The sequence below is a fragment of the Miscanthus floridulus genome, chromosome 19 (genome assembly GCF_019320115.1).
Source record: "Miscanthus floridulus cultivar M001 chromosome 19, ASM1932011v1, whole genome shotgun sequence".
Lineage (NCBI taxonomy): Eukaryota > Viridiplantae > Streptophyta > Magnoliopsida > Poales > Poaceae > Miscanthus > Miscanthus floridulus.
This window is the reverse complement of record NC_089598.1, coordinates 19,996,566-20,011,793: the sequence shown is the minus strand read 5'-3', so window position 1 is coordinate 20,011,793 and position 15,228 is coordinate 19,996,566. Positions and strand designations below refer to the sequence as shown.

The 15,228-nt window shown below is 47.6% G+C and overlaps 2 protein-coding genes, 1 non-coding gene and 2 pseudogenes across 5 annotated transcripts; 2 read left to right on the top strand and 3 right to left on the bottom strand.

Annotated features, from left to right (window-relative positions):
* Positions 1 to 977: 977 nt before the first annotated feature.
* LOC136527929 (large ribosomal subunit protein uL23-like) lies at positions 978 to 2,940 on the bottom strand. Of its 2 annotated transcripts, none has more exons than XM_066520794.1 (4): positions 2,861 to 2,940; positions 2,327 to 2,361; positions 1,498 to 1,858; positions 978 to 1,404 (listed from the first exon to the last, which is right to left on the bottom strand). In XM_066520794.1, the coding sequence occupies exons 2-4, from the start codon at positions 2,337 to 2,339 to the stop codon at positions 1,320 to 1,322; spliced, it is 459 nt and encodes a 152-aa protein (XP_066376891.1). In that variant the 5' UTR covers positions 2,340 to 2,361; positions 2,861 to 2,940; the 3' UTR covers positions 978 to 1,319. The 2 variants fall into 2 exon arrangements, with proteins under 2 accessions (XP_066376891.1, XP_066376892.1); XM_066520795.1 differs by having other exon boundaries at positions 2,866 to 2,910.
* Positions 2,941 to 3,793: 853 nt separating this feature from the next.
* Positions 3,794 to 3,871, top strand: LOC136530118 (small nucleolar RNA R160). The gene has a single exon (XR_010777615.1). It is a non-coding gene; the product is annotated as a small nucleolar RNA R160 (small nucleolar RNA).
* A 2,499-nt stretch (positions 3,872 to 6,370) lies between these two features.
* On the bottom strand, positions 6,371 to 8,359 carry LOC136529037 (F-box protein At5g07610-like). 2 transcript variants are annotated; one of them, XM_066522072.1, is made up of 3 exons: positions 8,202 to 8,359; positions 7,933 to 8,112; positions 6,371 to 7,844 (listed from the first exon to the last, which is right to left on the bottom strand). In XM_066522072.1, the coding sequence occupies exon 3, from the start codon at positions 7,823 to 7,825 to the stop codon at positions 6,617 to 6,619; it is 1,209 nt and encodes a 402-aa protein (XP_066378169.1). In that variant the 5' UTR covers positions 7,826 to 7,844; positions 7,933 to 8,112; positions 8,202 to 8,359; the 3' UTR covers positions 6,371 to 6,616. The 2 variants fall into 2 exon arrangements, with proteins under 2 accessions (XP_066378169.1, XP_066378170.1); XM_066522073.1 differs by having other exon boundaries at positions 6,371 to 7,840.
* A 2,271-nt stretch (positions 8,360 to 10,630) lies between these two features.
* On the bottom strand, positions 10,631 to 11,819 carry LOC136527302 (putative F-box protein At1g53370; annotated as a pseudogene).
* A 2,260-nt stretch (positions 11,820 to 14,079) lies between these two features.
* Positions 14,080 to 14,864, top strand: LOC136525680 (UDP-glucuronate 4-epimerase 1-like; annotated as a pseudogene).
* Positions 14,865 to 15,228: the final 364 nt, after the last annotated feature.

Here is a 15,228-nt window from a genome sequence, read left to right as displayed (position 1 = left end):
CCGAGGGGACCACCTTCTCCTACGCCTGCTCATGTAACACTTGCAACATGCGTCCGAAACAGATGAAATATTTACAACATACGCTTGCATTATATATGTATGAACACTGCAACATATGCAACATCCACATAAAACACTTGCAACATACGTTTGAAACAGCTGAAACATTTAAAACATACCTCGCAACATATACATGTATAGTCAATGCAACATATACAATATCAAGATAAAGCACTTGCAACATATGTTTGAAACAACTGAAACATTTTAAACATACACTTACAACATACATGTATAGTCATTACAACATATGCAACACCAGATCTATTTTTGCAGCATCCAAATGAAACATATACAACGTACATCTAAGATACATGAAACATAAGGTTGCAACATGTGCTCTCATTGACGCGGAGCTTAATGCCGACAAGGAGCTCTAGGTGGCCCGAGTCAACAGGCGGATGGATCATGGTCGCGGCGGGAGACGCGAGTGCGAGCGGGGCGAGGCACGGTTGAGGGTCCACGGCGCGAGATACGCACGGCACGAGGCACGGGCGAGGGTCCGCAGCGCGAGATGCGGGGTATCCTATGACGAAACAACAGAACCGTTAATGGCCACCGCCTACAGGTAGTTTCTTTGCACCCGTGCTTCTACACTTCCCTTCACTCGTGCTTCTACGCTTCTGCTCCTAGAGTCCTAGGGCCTGTTTATATATATATATATATATATATATATATATATATATATATATATATATATATATATATATATATAGGCACAAATTATTGGATATCTTGAAGTCAGTTACTTTGGATATCTTGAAGTACGCCTCTGCATTCTCCTTGTAAAAGGTTGAGTTTGCAAGCTTTCACAAAATACAGCTACAATCTATATACAGGTTAATTACTCATAGCAAGTAAACAGTGTTGGTAAATTGGCATTAGCCCCCCCAACAAACCATGCAGGGACAATCGAGTTCCCGCAACAGATTAAGCTATTATACAGAAGTGGAATAATGCCAGTACAAAATGGAATAATACAGGCACATGTAGTCTGAGGTTCAGAACAAGGTTTAGTTGAAAAAACAACCCAATATAACAAAAATTACTAGTAACATAGGAAAATCTGACGCTATGCTCAGAAGTATAAGCAAGTACAAAGCAAAAATTAGCTCAACCGGTCACTTGGATGATATCAAATTCATAAGTGTGCATCAACACATGGTAATGCAGCCACTGAGGGCCATAGAAAGGAATAGCTACAAAAACTCTCACATAGAACTAGTAGGACACAGATGCAGAATCCAGTTGCCTGTAACTTAGATGATGCCGATTTTGTTGGCCACATCAAGAGCATCATAGTCAGGCGTCAGCTTCACATAAGCCTTCTTCTTCCCATCAGGCCTGCACAGACAAAGTAAGAATCACTCATTCACTCATAGTTGCACAAAATAACGAATTATGCAGAAAAAACTAACACTGGAGCAAAGTGCTAACCTGATCAGGGTGTTGACCTTCTTTGCCTGAATGTCATACATCTTCTTAACAGCGGCCTTGATCTTCTTCTTGTCTGCCTTGAGGTCGACGATGAAGACCAGAGTGTTGTTATCTTCAATCTTCTTCATTGCCGATTCTGTGGTGAGGGGGTACTTGAGGATTTGGTACTGATCAAGCTTGTTTCTTCCAGTGGTGCTGATTCTTGGGTACTTCGGGTCCCTGGCCTTCTTCAGGGTCTTGGGGCGGTGAAATGTCACGGACGTGCGGATCTTCTTGGTCTTCTTCTTGCCTGCCCCAGACTTCACAGCCTTGGCAACCTTCAAGGCCTGGGCCTTGGCATCAGCCTTCTTGGCAGGAGCGGCTAATCAAACAACGCCATTAGATAAAATGGTGAGGTCATGCATACTTACAGTAAGCCTATCAAATAGAAATAGTTCATGAAGTTTAGCATGGTGACTACTCTCCATCTGTATATTGATAATCAAACAATAGACACACTACCAATGCATTGATAAGATTGCATTAGAGACCCCATCTGTATACAAGACAATGCAGTTTAGAGTTTGCTAACTCTATACACTCCCTTTTGAGATGATTCCCATGTTCTGGTCAAGGCATGAGTAAAACGAACAGGTAGTGGTTAAATCAGAGTGCTAAATGTACAATTACCAACTAAGACCTGATACAATTCAACAATGGTGACACACATGCAAAGGAAACAGGAACTGCATAACACTGAGCACTCAATTTACAGTGATTTAAAGGTTGACACAGGGCATTTATTGATCAAGTGTGGCACGCATAGAAATATGCAATGTTAGGCGTGTACCTTTAGGAGCCATTTGATCTTCTCAAAACTCCCTCCTGAATTGCAAACAGATAAATATCATTATGTCAGGCGGCTGAAGATGCAAAGGACAAGACACAAAATCATAAGAACTGGAATGAACCATAGAAGGATCTTGTCGTCCAACATGAAAGCTACTTATTAACAATTCTTAGTCTAGTGTTGACCCAAAGTTAACACCAAAAACAGAATCATAGAAACACCATTACTAAATCTACCTCATGCCCAAATCAACCATGGCTAATAAGACAGCATCCCTAAATATCATGACCCCGATAGTGTCGCGTACTAAGGTCAAAGAGACTCGTCGCAAAACCTTCTCACGATCTATCGATAAGAGCAGATACACAAAATCTACAAGGCGAAACAGCCCCTGACGCCCGAGCTACACCTCGACCGACCGAGAACAGGCGCGTACAGAGCAGATCCGAGCGCTTCCACGAAGCGACCGAGCCAGCGCTACCCAACACGACGGCCGGACAAAATGGGGTGGGAGGAGAACGGCGGGTGGCTTACCTTACCCCTCCTGGCGGCGGTCTGAGGCGGACGCGAAGCGATGACGGCTGGGAGGAAACCCTAGCCCCGGGGCAGAGGTTTCATAGTATGCGCGCTGGGTCATGATAACCGTCGGCTGGATGGGCCGTTTATGGGCCGGCCCACTTAGATTTGAAACGGACGAAAGGTCGCACGGCCAGTTTGAGGACAGAAAGGGCCGCCAATCATTCGGTCAGAGCAACCTGCTGCCAGCGGCCAGTCACCTTCCCAGTTAGATTTTTATTGGGCTGTGGACTTGTGGGCCGTCACCGTCAGGTGCGTTTTTTATTTATTAACACCACCAAGTTCCACGCGGATGCTGGAGAATGATTTGCCTTCCTGTACATCTGGGGTATTCGGGATGCTCAGAAAACAGGGCAGCTGAGCTAGATACAAGTGATGGAGGCAGACGCCTTCCTACCACTTCTCTGGGGTGACGAAGAGCTGAGGTAATAGTAGGATTATCCCTGCTGTAATTATTTCCTCGAGGGAGTTATGACAACTCAGTGCTCAAATCTCTTGATATGAATAGACTGCTAAGGCCCAATTACCATTTTCATTAATAAAATTCCTCCAGATTTTTTGTATAGCTGCTACGAAATTCAGAGGTGAGTGAGATGGGAATATCAACAATGGCCTCATTAACTGCTTTGCTAATTCATTTGTTTTTATTTTTCAGTTTGCCTAACACTTTACTTCACAACGTGCTTTCCATCAATAGCTTGAAATGGATATGTGATAAATTCATGTTTTTTGTTTTTATGGCAAGTTCTAGATGTAAGGAATTTGATTTAAGAGTATGGTAACCAAAACATCATATGTAAATACACATGATCCTTGAAATTATATGAATGCTTCCTTTACCTACATTTTTCTTGTATCCAAATAATACCTGATTATGCTATAAAGAGCTAAAATATCGAGGCCATATGATCTGAAGTAGTATCTGATGTTGATACGTCCATTCATGGTCTTCAGTGTTCTCTGAATATTATTTTTACATTGATACTTGAGTCAAATACATGACAAAATACCTAACAATATGACCATTGTTCGAACACTATAGAAGCTACTTCATATACATTCTAGCTTCGTAACAAAGAGATATGTCTGGGCTGCAACATTTGAGAACAACATTCATATCCACAAAACACCAAGAACTGTCAGCCTACGTATGTATTTATATTAAGCCGGCCCTCTTCGCTTGTCTTATGAGCCGTACTTTTTCAGCGAATGAAAATGTTTTTCTCTCATAACAAATCAGCGAACAGTACTTTCAGCCATGGCTTTTCAGCGAAGTACATTTTTTATTTATATACAGAGTCCGCACCTATCCCTATTCAATCATTTGTCAGTCTATTATATTTAAACGAAACATCTTCCGGTCCCCGTAGCATCTAACAAAAATAAAAGACATTTAAATCGCCGTTCCTCGAACTTCCAAATGCATGTTCCCCATTTTGTCTTCTTATTAGTGGCTTGGATTTAATTTGCTCCAACCATATTTGTTGTGTATGCCTCACAATTGTATGCTTCGCTATTGGAAGAGAAGAGTTGAAGTTAACATCGAGGGTTTTCCCAGCAACACACTCTTTGAATCGAACGGTTCCTTTCAATTTCAAATTTATCAGCGGCCATTTCCTCTGTCTTTTATAACATGCTTGTACTCTTCTACTGCAGATACCTTGGTTGGTTATTCCCATGTTAGTTGTTAAAAAATAGCTCCCTGTGTAAGAGTCTGTGCTTGCGACTTAATGGATGAGACCTGAACCGATCCATATCGGACAGTTCATATTGTGACCGCATATTCGGTTGGCTGGTTCGTTTCGTTGTTGATTCGTGAAGAAGTACTGCTGGCTGATTTGTGTGAGAGAAAAATACTGTTCCAGCTAGAAATGGTACACTATTACCCTGGAATTTCAGCTCAAACTTTCGGAAAGCTCTAGTATCGTATTCTGCTCGTATGCTCTCGTTATGTAATAGAATACCTTTTACCGTTCATCAAGTGAACGTAGCCCTTTCATAGTCTATGCCCCTTTATTCTTAAGTGGGGGAATCCTCTGAAAGCCGGTGATCGAGTGAGTAATGGAGTTCGCTCGATCCGACGGCTTAGCGGGCTAATGGGCGACAAGGACATCGGGTACACCTGAGTTTTGGCTCAGGATTTGTATTACAGAGATATTTACAAGGCCGTTTCATATCCAATAAATGTGACGATGATCTATCAAAGTACAATCCGCTACAACATCCACTAATGTTTTTCCATGACGAATTACCTAATATCAGTTCTATTACAGTGGTCAAGTTCACAAAATATGCATCAATGGTTCATAAAAAAGAAGCAACCAACGAGATCAGAGAAATGCTAATACATGACCCAACTGGCTTGAAATGGTAGGCACTCTACGCAGGCGCGGCAAGGCCGCGCGTTGCTTTCTAGTTCTATGCTAAATTCTATTTTCCTTCCCAGCTGTGACAAAAATTTCAAATAATTACATTTGAACAAGTGTTAAGGAATGGTATACATTTCTAAGCTGTGATCAGGGGAGCCAAACTACGGCATCACCTAGGTCTTGGCACTTGGAGCCCTTCGATCCTCGAGTCCTCTATTGTCTATTATCTTTACACTGTTACACCATATTTTTAATCTAAATTGGAGTCAGTTTCGAAGATTATGTCAGAGTAGAAAGCTCTTGACATGCTCCAGCGAGGTAATGACCTTGCTGATCTCAACGAATATGCTCAGCTATTTTCCAAGGAAGAACAAGCAGCCAATTGGAGTCAATTTACAGGTTTCAGCAAGGAGCTGACAGCTGACACAGGACATTTTTCAGAACTTCAATACAGATTTAAATCTGAATCCCACTTGAAGAAAGAACATGTCATAAGTTGTCATGAAAGCACAAGCTCAACTATTGATTGATGGAAAGAAAACAATTGACATTTAGAAATACAGTTTTTCTCAGGGTTTCATGACATTTAGAAATAGGCATATAGCTGTCTCTCAGCATCGGGTAGGTCCAACATTATACTTCTCTTGGAGAGAACTAACCTTCTTCCATGCAGATCCGGAGTATACAATCCTTCCAAGCAGATCCGGTTGGATCAATGTGCCTTGGGAATGCCTCTACCATTACCAACATTACAACTGATGCCCTATTAGGAAGATACGATGTGGCATGTCTACATGACAGTTAATTGCATATATTACATTTAAAACTATACAAGTTTCCTCCAAAGAGATTACATGTCCAGCACATCTGTTTTTTCTTTAGCCTAAATAGGATTTTTGGGTTCTAAACTTTTGATGTAACCACAAGCCTTCAATTTGAAATGATTCCATACATGCAACATTAGCAAAATATGGAAGATAACTTTTATTTGATTGACATAAATAAACACACGGCCAAAGAAACTAAATTCACAGTAAATAATTGCTCATTAACACAGCCACGAAAAAAACATGTTAATCATAAAACTTATCACCAAAAATCAAAATTGTTCCGAGTTGCGCATAAGCATTCATTAATATAACTAGCATCCATAAAGGTACACTACATAAATATCCAAACAGGTTTGCAGTACTAATTAGACAAAAGCATGAGAAGGCATACATCCAATGTCTCAACAGGCTTGCACTACTAATTAAGAAGGCATACATCCAAGCACAACTAGAACATTTCACCTGAGTCTACTGAATTTAACCAAGCTGCTAGCTCATACTTAGAGCACACACTTTCAGTACTTATTTGTGAGATCTGATGATTCTGAGAAATAGGGAACGTAACGAGCAAAATCACACGGGTCTTTGTGATCTTTGAAAGTGGCAATGACACTCACTTCCTTACGGTCCATGTTGTATGCTGTCAGCTTACAAGACTCCTGAAGAACGAAAACCACATTACAGTCTTGATGAATGTCAACCATTTGAAACTTGTTCAAGTCTTCTGTTTCTCCAAAGACATCAAAAGAGTCCAAGTCCACAGTGCTCTTCAACACCCAATCCTGTGTATCATAATTCTGAAGAACCCAGATGGATAGTTTGTCATTATTTTCATCAGCATACTCTATAGTCACGCAATGTAGGTGCCCTTGGGATTGACCTAAACAACATGTAATGTTGTGCCTTTGGCTCCCATCAGCCATACCTGGCACAGTGATCATCCTTCTTGCCTTCCCTTGTATATCTACAACAAGTATGTGCTGTCTATCTAGGTCCCAAACCATCAAATGTAGGAAGCCATTAAAAAAGGCGCAACGATAATCGATAACCTCTAGTGTGAACTGATGATGCCAGCCTTCCAACTGTCCTTGCTCTTTTTGTTCATCAATTTGGTTTTGGCTCCAGGTCCCATTTTCAGACGAATAAACATGCAACGACACTATCTCCATGTCCACATCGGGTATCTGGAACTGGACCAAGTGAAAGTGAGAGGGTACCGCCGGATCAAAAGCTAAATAGGTGTGACTTAGAGCTTCACGAGAGCCGCAAGCGGGCACGGCTGACCATTGCTTTATGGTCGGGTTGCACACCATATAGGTACCCGCCGATAGGTGAGACGGCTCCTGACGGTGCTCGAAAAGGATAAGCCCGTTGCAGGAATCCATGAAGAAGAAGGTCTTGATCCCAGTCCGTTCCATCAAGAAGGAGAAGGAAGGGTCGATGTCCATAGGCACGAATCTCACTGTTAGGTCGATGAAACTGAAACTGATATTGGCCAATTTAGTGTCATCAATCTCGGAGTCGGCCGTCTTGACGAACAGTCCTTGCATGGCTTGGGGCAACTTCTTACGGTTGTCAGGGTCGGCGATGAGGTCGCGCCAAGCCTTGGACACGCACTTGAACCGGCAGATGGACTTGGCAGGGACGCGGGAGAGGATCTCCATCAGGGGGTCGTCAGGGAGGCCAGGCACAGTGACGTCGCTCTTCTTGGAGCAGCCCTCCATGCTTCCCTAAGAGATCTATCTATGTAAAAAGCAGGGACCGAGCCAGATGTAGGTGTGAGGGGATGTGAGTGGGAAAATGCAACAATGGGGAGGAAAAGGGGGCTTACCAGACACCGGAGATGGCCGTGATTGAGGGCGCCGGCACAAGGCGGTGCCGAGGATGATGATCGAATGGGGATTTCTAAACCCTAGTTGTCAGCGCGTTGTCCGTGGTGTGGAGAGACTGGCTGCGGCCGGAGCGAGCAAATGAGCCCTCGGTGCCCTCCATGCCTCCCTCCGTGAGCAATCTGTGAAAAGCGGGGACCGAGCGAGATGGAGGTGTGAGGGGATGTGACAGAAAAAAAAAATGCAGCAATGGGGAGGCAAAGGGGCTTACCAGACACCGGAGATGGCCGTGATCGACGGCGCCGGCGCAGGACGGTGCCGAGGCTGAAGATCGAATTCGATTGATTTGGGGGATTTCTAAACCCTAGAACCGCCCACACGTGAGCGCGTCCGCTCGGTGTCTGTGGAGCGGAGAGGCTGGTTGCGGCCGGAGCGAGCAAATAAGCTCTCGGTGGAGTGCGGACAAATAAGGCTGGCTGGCTGGCTGGCTAAATTAGTTTTGAGTCGGGCCAAAATAATGTAAAGAGAGGCAGGCTTCAACCTCTACCAAAATCTAACATAAGAAGAGTTTGTAAAGAGATACTTGACAGAATATCCCCCAAAATATTATCCATGAATAAGAATACATGGAAATTTTACCATTATAATTATTATTTATACCTTATTATTATTATTTAGTGGTTGGATATTTTATTGGGTTTAATATCTAGCGTATCTCAACTGCTTCGAACTAAAAAGCTTTGTTGTTGTATCTACCCATGCTGATAACTAAATATCCTACTGAACTCATTTCCTTTCAACTCATTCACCATTTGGTAAGGAAACTTATTTCAATTACCAAAACAAAACAAAGCATTCAAGGCAAAATATGGCAGAGTTGTCATCTAGCATGATTTCCAATTATTGGCATGTTGTAACACCATGATGCACGGTACCAACATCAATACAATCTTCTCAACTACTGATCGTGATAAAGACAGGATATAAGAGTAATTTGGCAATCTTCTCAACTACTGATCCTGAATTCCTGATAAAGACTTTATTGACAGGGCAGTGGAATTATGCATTTTTTATTTTCTCTGTTCTATAAATTCGCTAAAGAATGTAAGTGCCCTGCAGATTCAGTCCATTTGGCTTGAGGTTGGATCCAAAAACCCCAATTCATTTGTTTGCCAGATGAAATAGTTAAATGCATGTATACATCCGATGCTTGAATTCATGCCCATATCTGGCAAGTGTTAGAAAAGTGAGCATAACAATACATGTGATGCTTGTACAATTGTACCTACAACTGAAGGTCCTTTCACTAGTCATTTTATTGATTAGTCAGTTGCTTGATGACATTTACATTAAGATCTAGCAATCGGTACTACTACAAAGTAGTTTCTGTTACAAACATGCAGTTACCGGAAGGTTGTACTCAGCAATATTAAAGTAAAGTTTGAAATCCATGATAACGGGCATATACTCACAATTGGATAGAAGATCGTAATGTGAAGATCAGGGATCTTCTTAAAGCGCTGCAATAACTTAACAATGCCCCAATTGTACTGATGTTCAGTCAACCCATACCATGCACCTGCAAAGAAGGAGGTCGCCAGGACCCGTAGCTGCGCCAGCTCACCCAGCTGGACCCACCTCGGATCATATTCATCAAGGCACCCGAACCTTTCCAGAACCGGAGCAGTGATGCCAGCCATTGGAGCAGTGATGCCAGCCACTGGTTGCCTCTTGAAGAAGCAATTAAAGATATGCAGATCTCTCAGCATTTGCGACACAACCGTGAGATGATGTAACCCTTTCAGGTTATGCAAAAACATACTGACGAGAGACTCTGAACAGATACCAAGATTCGACACCCCTTGAGCGTTGAAGAGATGGAGTAGTTGCAGCGAAGGGCAGCGGGCCGACGACAAGGTATCGCCGATGTCCAAGGCGCCTTGGAACCGTGGCTCAGAAACAGCACAGTAAGCTTCGTGAACACGCCCGACGGTGGAGGTGCGAGGTGAAGGTAACCTAAGTGGAGGAAAAGCTGTACGGCCCCGTCGAAGCAAGGCAGCTCAATGGCTTCCCTTGCCAGGGCCTTCTTCCGATCCTCAGGTACCTCGTTGCGGAAAAAGAGCGCGTTGGTGAGGCGGAGTACCGCGGCCGTGTCCGCAGGGTCAGCGTCGTTGGCGACGACGCTCAGCATCCACAGCGAGGGGGCCGAGTGTTGGGCGAGCGCCGCGTGCGCGGAGGCAGGCGAGGGCAGCGCGCGGGCTGGTTCGGCGGGGAGCGGGGAACGCTGCGCTGGCAAATGCGCCAAGAGGCGGCGCCAGCGGTGGGAGCGAACCCTGGACCGCGCGGCAGTAGCGGGCGAGGGCAGCGCGAGGGCCGGTTCGGCAGGCGGCGGGAACAACAGCACCGGGAGCTGCGCCCAGAAGCAGCGGGAGAGGACGCTGGTCCGCGCGGCGGCGGCGGCGGCGGCGGCGGCGGACGGGAGGTGGCTGAGGATGAAGAGGAGGACGTCGTCATTCATTAATATAACTAGCATCCATAAAAGGTACACTAAGATCAAAAGCATGAGAAGGCATACATCCAATGTCTCAACAGGCTTGCAGTACTAATTAAGCTAGCATACATCCAAGCACAAGCATAATATTTCACCTGAGTCTATTGGAATTTAACCAAGTTGCTAGCTCATACTTAAAGCACACATTTTCAGTGCTTATTTGTGAGATCAGGTGATTCTGAGAAATAGGGATCGTAACGAGCTGGTCTTTGTCATCTTTGAAAGTCGCAATGTCACTCGCTTCCTTACGGTCCATGTCGTATGCTGTCAGCTTACAGTAGTCATGAAGAAAGAAAACCACATTACAATCTTGATAATGTCAACCACTGCAAACTCTAAGAAGCGTCCTTTTTCTCCAAAGACATCCAAATAGTTCACAGTGTTCTTCAACACCCATTCTTGTGGATCATAATCCTGAAGAACTCAGGTGGATAGTTTTTCGTTCTTTTTAGTCACACAATGTAGGTGCCCTTGGGACGGACCTAAATAGCAAACAAAAGCGTGCCCGGGCCTCCCATCAGCCATACCCGACACATCGATCATCCTTCTTGCCTTCCCTTGTACATCTACAACAAGTATGTGCTGTAGATCTGAGTGACTAACAATCACATGTAGGAAGCCATTAACAAAGGCACAAAGATGGTTGAGAGTCTCCCTGTCTAGGGTAAACTGATGATGCCAGCCTTCCAACTGCCCTTGCTCTTTTTGTTCATCAATTTGGTTTTGACTACCGGTCCCAGTTTCAGATGAGTAAACATGAAACGCCACTATCTCCTCGTACAGATCGGGCATCTGGAACTGGACCAAGTGAAAGTGAGAGGACAAGGCCGGAGCGAAAGCCAAATAGGTGTAGGTTAATGGTTCACCAGAGCCGCAAGCGGGCACGACTAACCATAGCTTTGTGGTTGGGTTGTACACGGTATAGTAAAGGGGATCAGATGGCTCCTGACGATGCCCGAAAAGGATAAGCCCGTTGCAGGAATCCAAGATGAAGGTCTTGATCCCAGTCATTTCCGTAATGAAGGGGAAGCAAGGTTCGATGTCTATAGGTACGGATCTCATCACTGTCAGGTCTATGAAACTGAAATTGATACGCTCCAATTCATCCGATTCATCATCGTCAACCTCGGAGACCTCAGACGTCTCGACGAACAGTCCTTGCATGGCTTGGGGCAGCTTCTTACGGTTGTCAGGATCGGCGATGAGGTCGCGCCAGGCCTTGGACACGCACTTGAAGCGGCAGACGGACTTGGCAGGGACATGGGAGAGGATCTCCACCAGGGGGTCGTCAGGGAGACCGGACACCGCGCCGGAGCTCGTCTTAGACCAACCCTCCATGCCTCCCCCGAGAGCAATCTCTGTGAAAAGCAAGGACCGAGCGAGATGGAGGTGTGAGGGGATGCTGGGGGAAAATGCAGCAATGGGGAGGCAAAGGGAGCTTACCAGACACTGGAGATCGTCGTGGCCGACGGCGCCGGCGCAAGGCGATGCCGAGGCTGAAGATCCAATTTGAATTGAATGGAGGATTTGGGGATTTCAAAGAACCTTTTACCTGCGTGCCATTATAAAAGAGTAAAGTTTATGGCCGGTCCTCAAATTTGTAGGTTTATATCATCTTGGTTTCTGAACTTAGAAAGTGTATCGTTCTGGTTCTGAAGCTTTGCTTGTGTCTCATATTCATCCAAACGAGTATAGATATATATATGCCCATGTATCGAGATAAGACTTGATTGCTTGATATAGAAGAATAGTGGGATTATATATAAATTCGTCCAGACACAAAAATAACACTAATATTTATAAACTTCATGGGGGGGGGGGGGGGGGGGGGGGGGGAGGAGGGGTTGTTTTGAAAACAAATCGTCTTCTTCCATCCAGTAGTGCGCGTCGCCGCCGCCGCCTGGGCGCGCGTGAGCGTCGCCCCCGCCTGGGCGCGCGTGCGCATCGCCGCCGCCTGGGCGCTTGTGCACGTCACCGCCGGGCTGCTGCTTTTTCACTCGTGATGGTGAGTAGAGATGCACTTGTGAGTTGTACTCTATCTGATCTTGTCTAGCGACAGGAGAACATCAGTTACCTTCTTGTCACCGTCGTCAGTCATTCAGTCCAGTCGTCGCAGGCTCGCAGCACAGAGTACATGCATATGGCTGCTGGTACCCGCACCGCCGGCAGCAAGCCGTCGCTGTGCCTGCTGCTCCTCGTTCATGCGCTGTTGTGGCTCGACTTCCACGACTGCTTCCCGCAGGGGTGTGACGCGTCGGTGCTGCTGGACGGCCGGGGCATGGAGAAGGCGGCGGTGTCCTGCGCGGTCGTCGTGGCGCTCGCGGCCCTCGACGCCGTCACCTTCCAGTTCCGCCGTTCGCTGTGGCAAGTTCGAGACAGGCCGCACCATCGTCGAGGAGTACAGCCCTGGTGACTCCCAAGAGCTCTTCGAGTGGGCCGGCAGGGTGATGGACGCGGCGGGAGATGCGGGCACTGGCAGCGTGTCAGTACGAGGACGGCGCGCTGAAGCGGGCGCCGTGGAACGACGTCTACGAGAGATAAGAGACAGAGAGACAGAGCTGACAAGTGGATCCAGACGATTAATACGAGACCCAAACAAAGGGGGTGTTTGGTTTGGTTGTGCCTCCTAAATTTTAGTCGTTGTCCTATCGAATATTTGAACACATGCATAGAGTATTAAATATAGGCTAATTATGAAATTAATTTGAATCTTTTGAGCCTAATTAGTCCATGATTTGACAATGTTTTGCTATAGTAAACATGTGCTAATGACGGATTAATTAGACTTAAAAAATTCGTCTCGTGGAGTACTGACGGATTATGTAATTTATTTTTTTATTAGTATCCGAACACCCCATGCAACGTCCTCCCGACATACCTCCTAAATTTTAGTAGCCGAATCCAAAGTTTAATGGCTGAAACGACACGCTTTCTAAGTTTAGGGACCAGAATAACACATCTATACAAGTTTGAGAAACCGCCATAAACTTTACTCCTTTATAAAAGATGGTCCTAACATGCCACTAAAAAATTCAAATACACCTAGGTGCCATTATGATAATTTTTTTTTGCCTTCCACACCATTCCATCTAGTTTTGCCTCTAACACCATCAAACAGACAGATAAAATGACCATTTTGAACCTTCCTCTTTCTTTATGTTCTCTTCCCTATAGCCCATGCTGGCTATACCATCCCGCCCACGACGCCGGCCAGGACCGCGCCTGCGCCTGCATCGGCGGCTGCCGTGCCCTCACCGGCCGCCACGCGAGCTCCGGCAGGCCCCGCCACCCTCGGCCCCGCGCGCCCCTCCCCCCGACCGCTACCCGCATTCTAACCATGGCCATGTGCGCCCCTGGCCTGGGAGGAGCTCCAAACGGCGTGCGCCCCCAGAGCGGGCATCCACCGAGGACACCGACCATCTTCTTCCCCCACTCGATCCCGATTCGGCCAAGGTCGCGTGCGCCCCTTCCCCGACCGCGCCCCACCCCACCATGGCCGCTCCACCACCTGCACGCGGGAGCCCCCTCCGCTGTTGGCGCTCCCCGGCATGCGTGCGGGAGGGGGACCATGTTCCTGTGGGCGCTCTTCTTGGTGGCCATGACGGCCACATACCTGAGCGTCCACTCCTTCGTCGATACCTCCTCCCGCTACTTCGCCGCGTCCTAGGCGAGCTGCACTGTGAGTGCTAGATCTGGCCGTCGACGTCACCGCGGCGGCCTCCTGGGTCCACGGAGGGCGCCGGGCTGTCCGTGCTCATCATGGGCACCGCCGGCATCGTGGGCACGCACTGCTCGCTGGCGCTCCGCAAGCACGGCGACGGCGCCGTGGGCATCGACAACTTCAACTCCTACTACGACCCGTCCCTCAATAAGGCCTACCGCGCACTGCTGGGCTCCCACGGCGTGTTCGTCGTGGAGGGCAACATCAATGACGTTCGCCTCCTGGCCAAGCTCTTCGACGTCGTGCTCTTCACCCACGTGCTCCACCTCGCGGCACAGGCCGGCGTGCGCTACGCCATGGAGAACCCGGCATCGTACGTGCACTCCAACATCGTCGGCCTCGTCGCCCTCCTCGAGGCCAGCAAGGACGTCGACCCGCATCCAACCATCGTGTGGGCGTCCTCCTCCTCCGTCTACGGACTCAACGATCGCGTCCCCACGCGCTCGCGCACCATGGCGAGGCTCCGACCATGGCTATGTCTACCCCACGCGCAGACGCGCCTAGCTTCGGTCGACCCTGCGAGGAGACTGCGCCCACAAGCAGTGTGGGCGCGGGTGCGGGCGCCGTCGGAGAGAGTAGGGAGCGGGAGCGGGTCAGTGTCGGGGCATGTCCACGGCGTGAGGGCCTACGTAGAGGTGGCGACGAGCTCGTCCAGGGCGTGATGAGCTGCTCCTCAGTGGTGCGGTCCTCGCTGTAGGTCTCCTCGACGCCGCCCACGACGGTGGCCACGTCATCTATGTCCAGCACGCACGGCATGTCGCTGCCGTGTATCCTCGAGCGTGCTCTCCATCTTGCCCTTAGCCGAGGCCGATGCCAAAGCCGCCGAAACCCACCTCCTACCGGTGCACCACAACCAGGTCGCCGCGACCGCTAGTCGTCCCTCCCGTTGCCACTGCCCCATGGAGAATGTGGTGGTGGCCGTGGGAGCAGGGAGGTTCACTGCGAAGTTACCGGGAGGAAGCGGACGCGAAGGGGCCAGGCCACCGTGGGTGGCGTGGGCGAGCTCAGCACGAGGGAGGGCGGTGG

What these genes read in the sequence shown, in the direction of transcription:
- LOC136527929 (XM_066520794.1), bottom strand. An exon ending in AAGGTCAACACCCTGATCAG is followed by an intron (nt 1,405 to 1,497) that starts GTTAGCACTTTG and finishes TTGTCTGTGCAG; the next exon opens with GCCTGATGGGAAGAAGAAGG.
- LOC136529037 (XM_066522072.1), bottom strand. Translation starts at nt 7,825, where the DNA reads ATGGAGGGCTGCTCCAAGAAGAGCGACGTCACTGTGCCTGGCCTCCCT.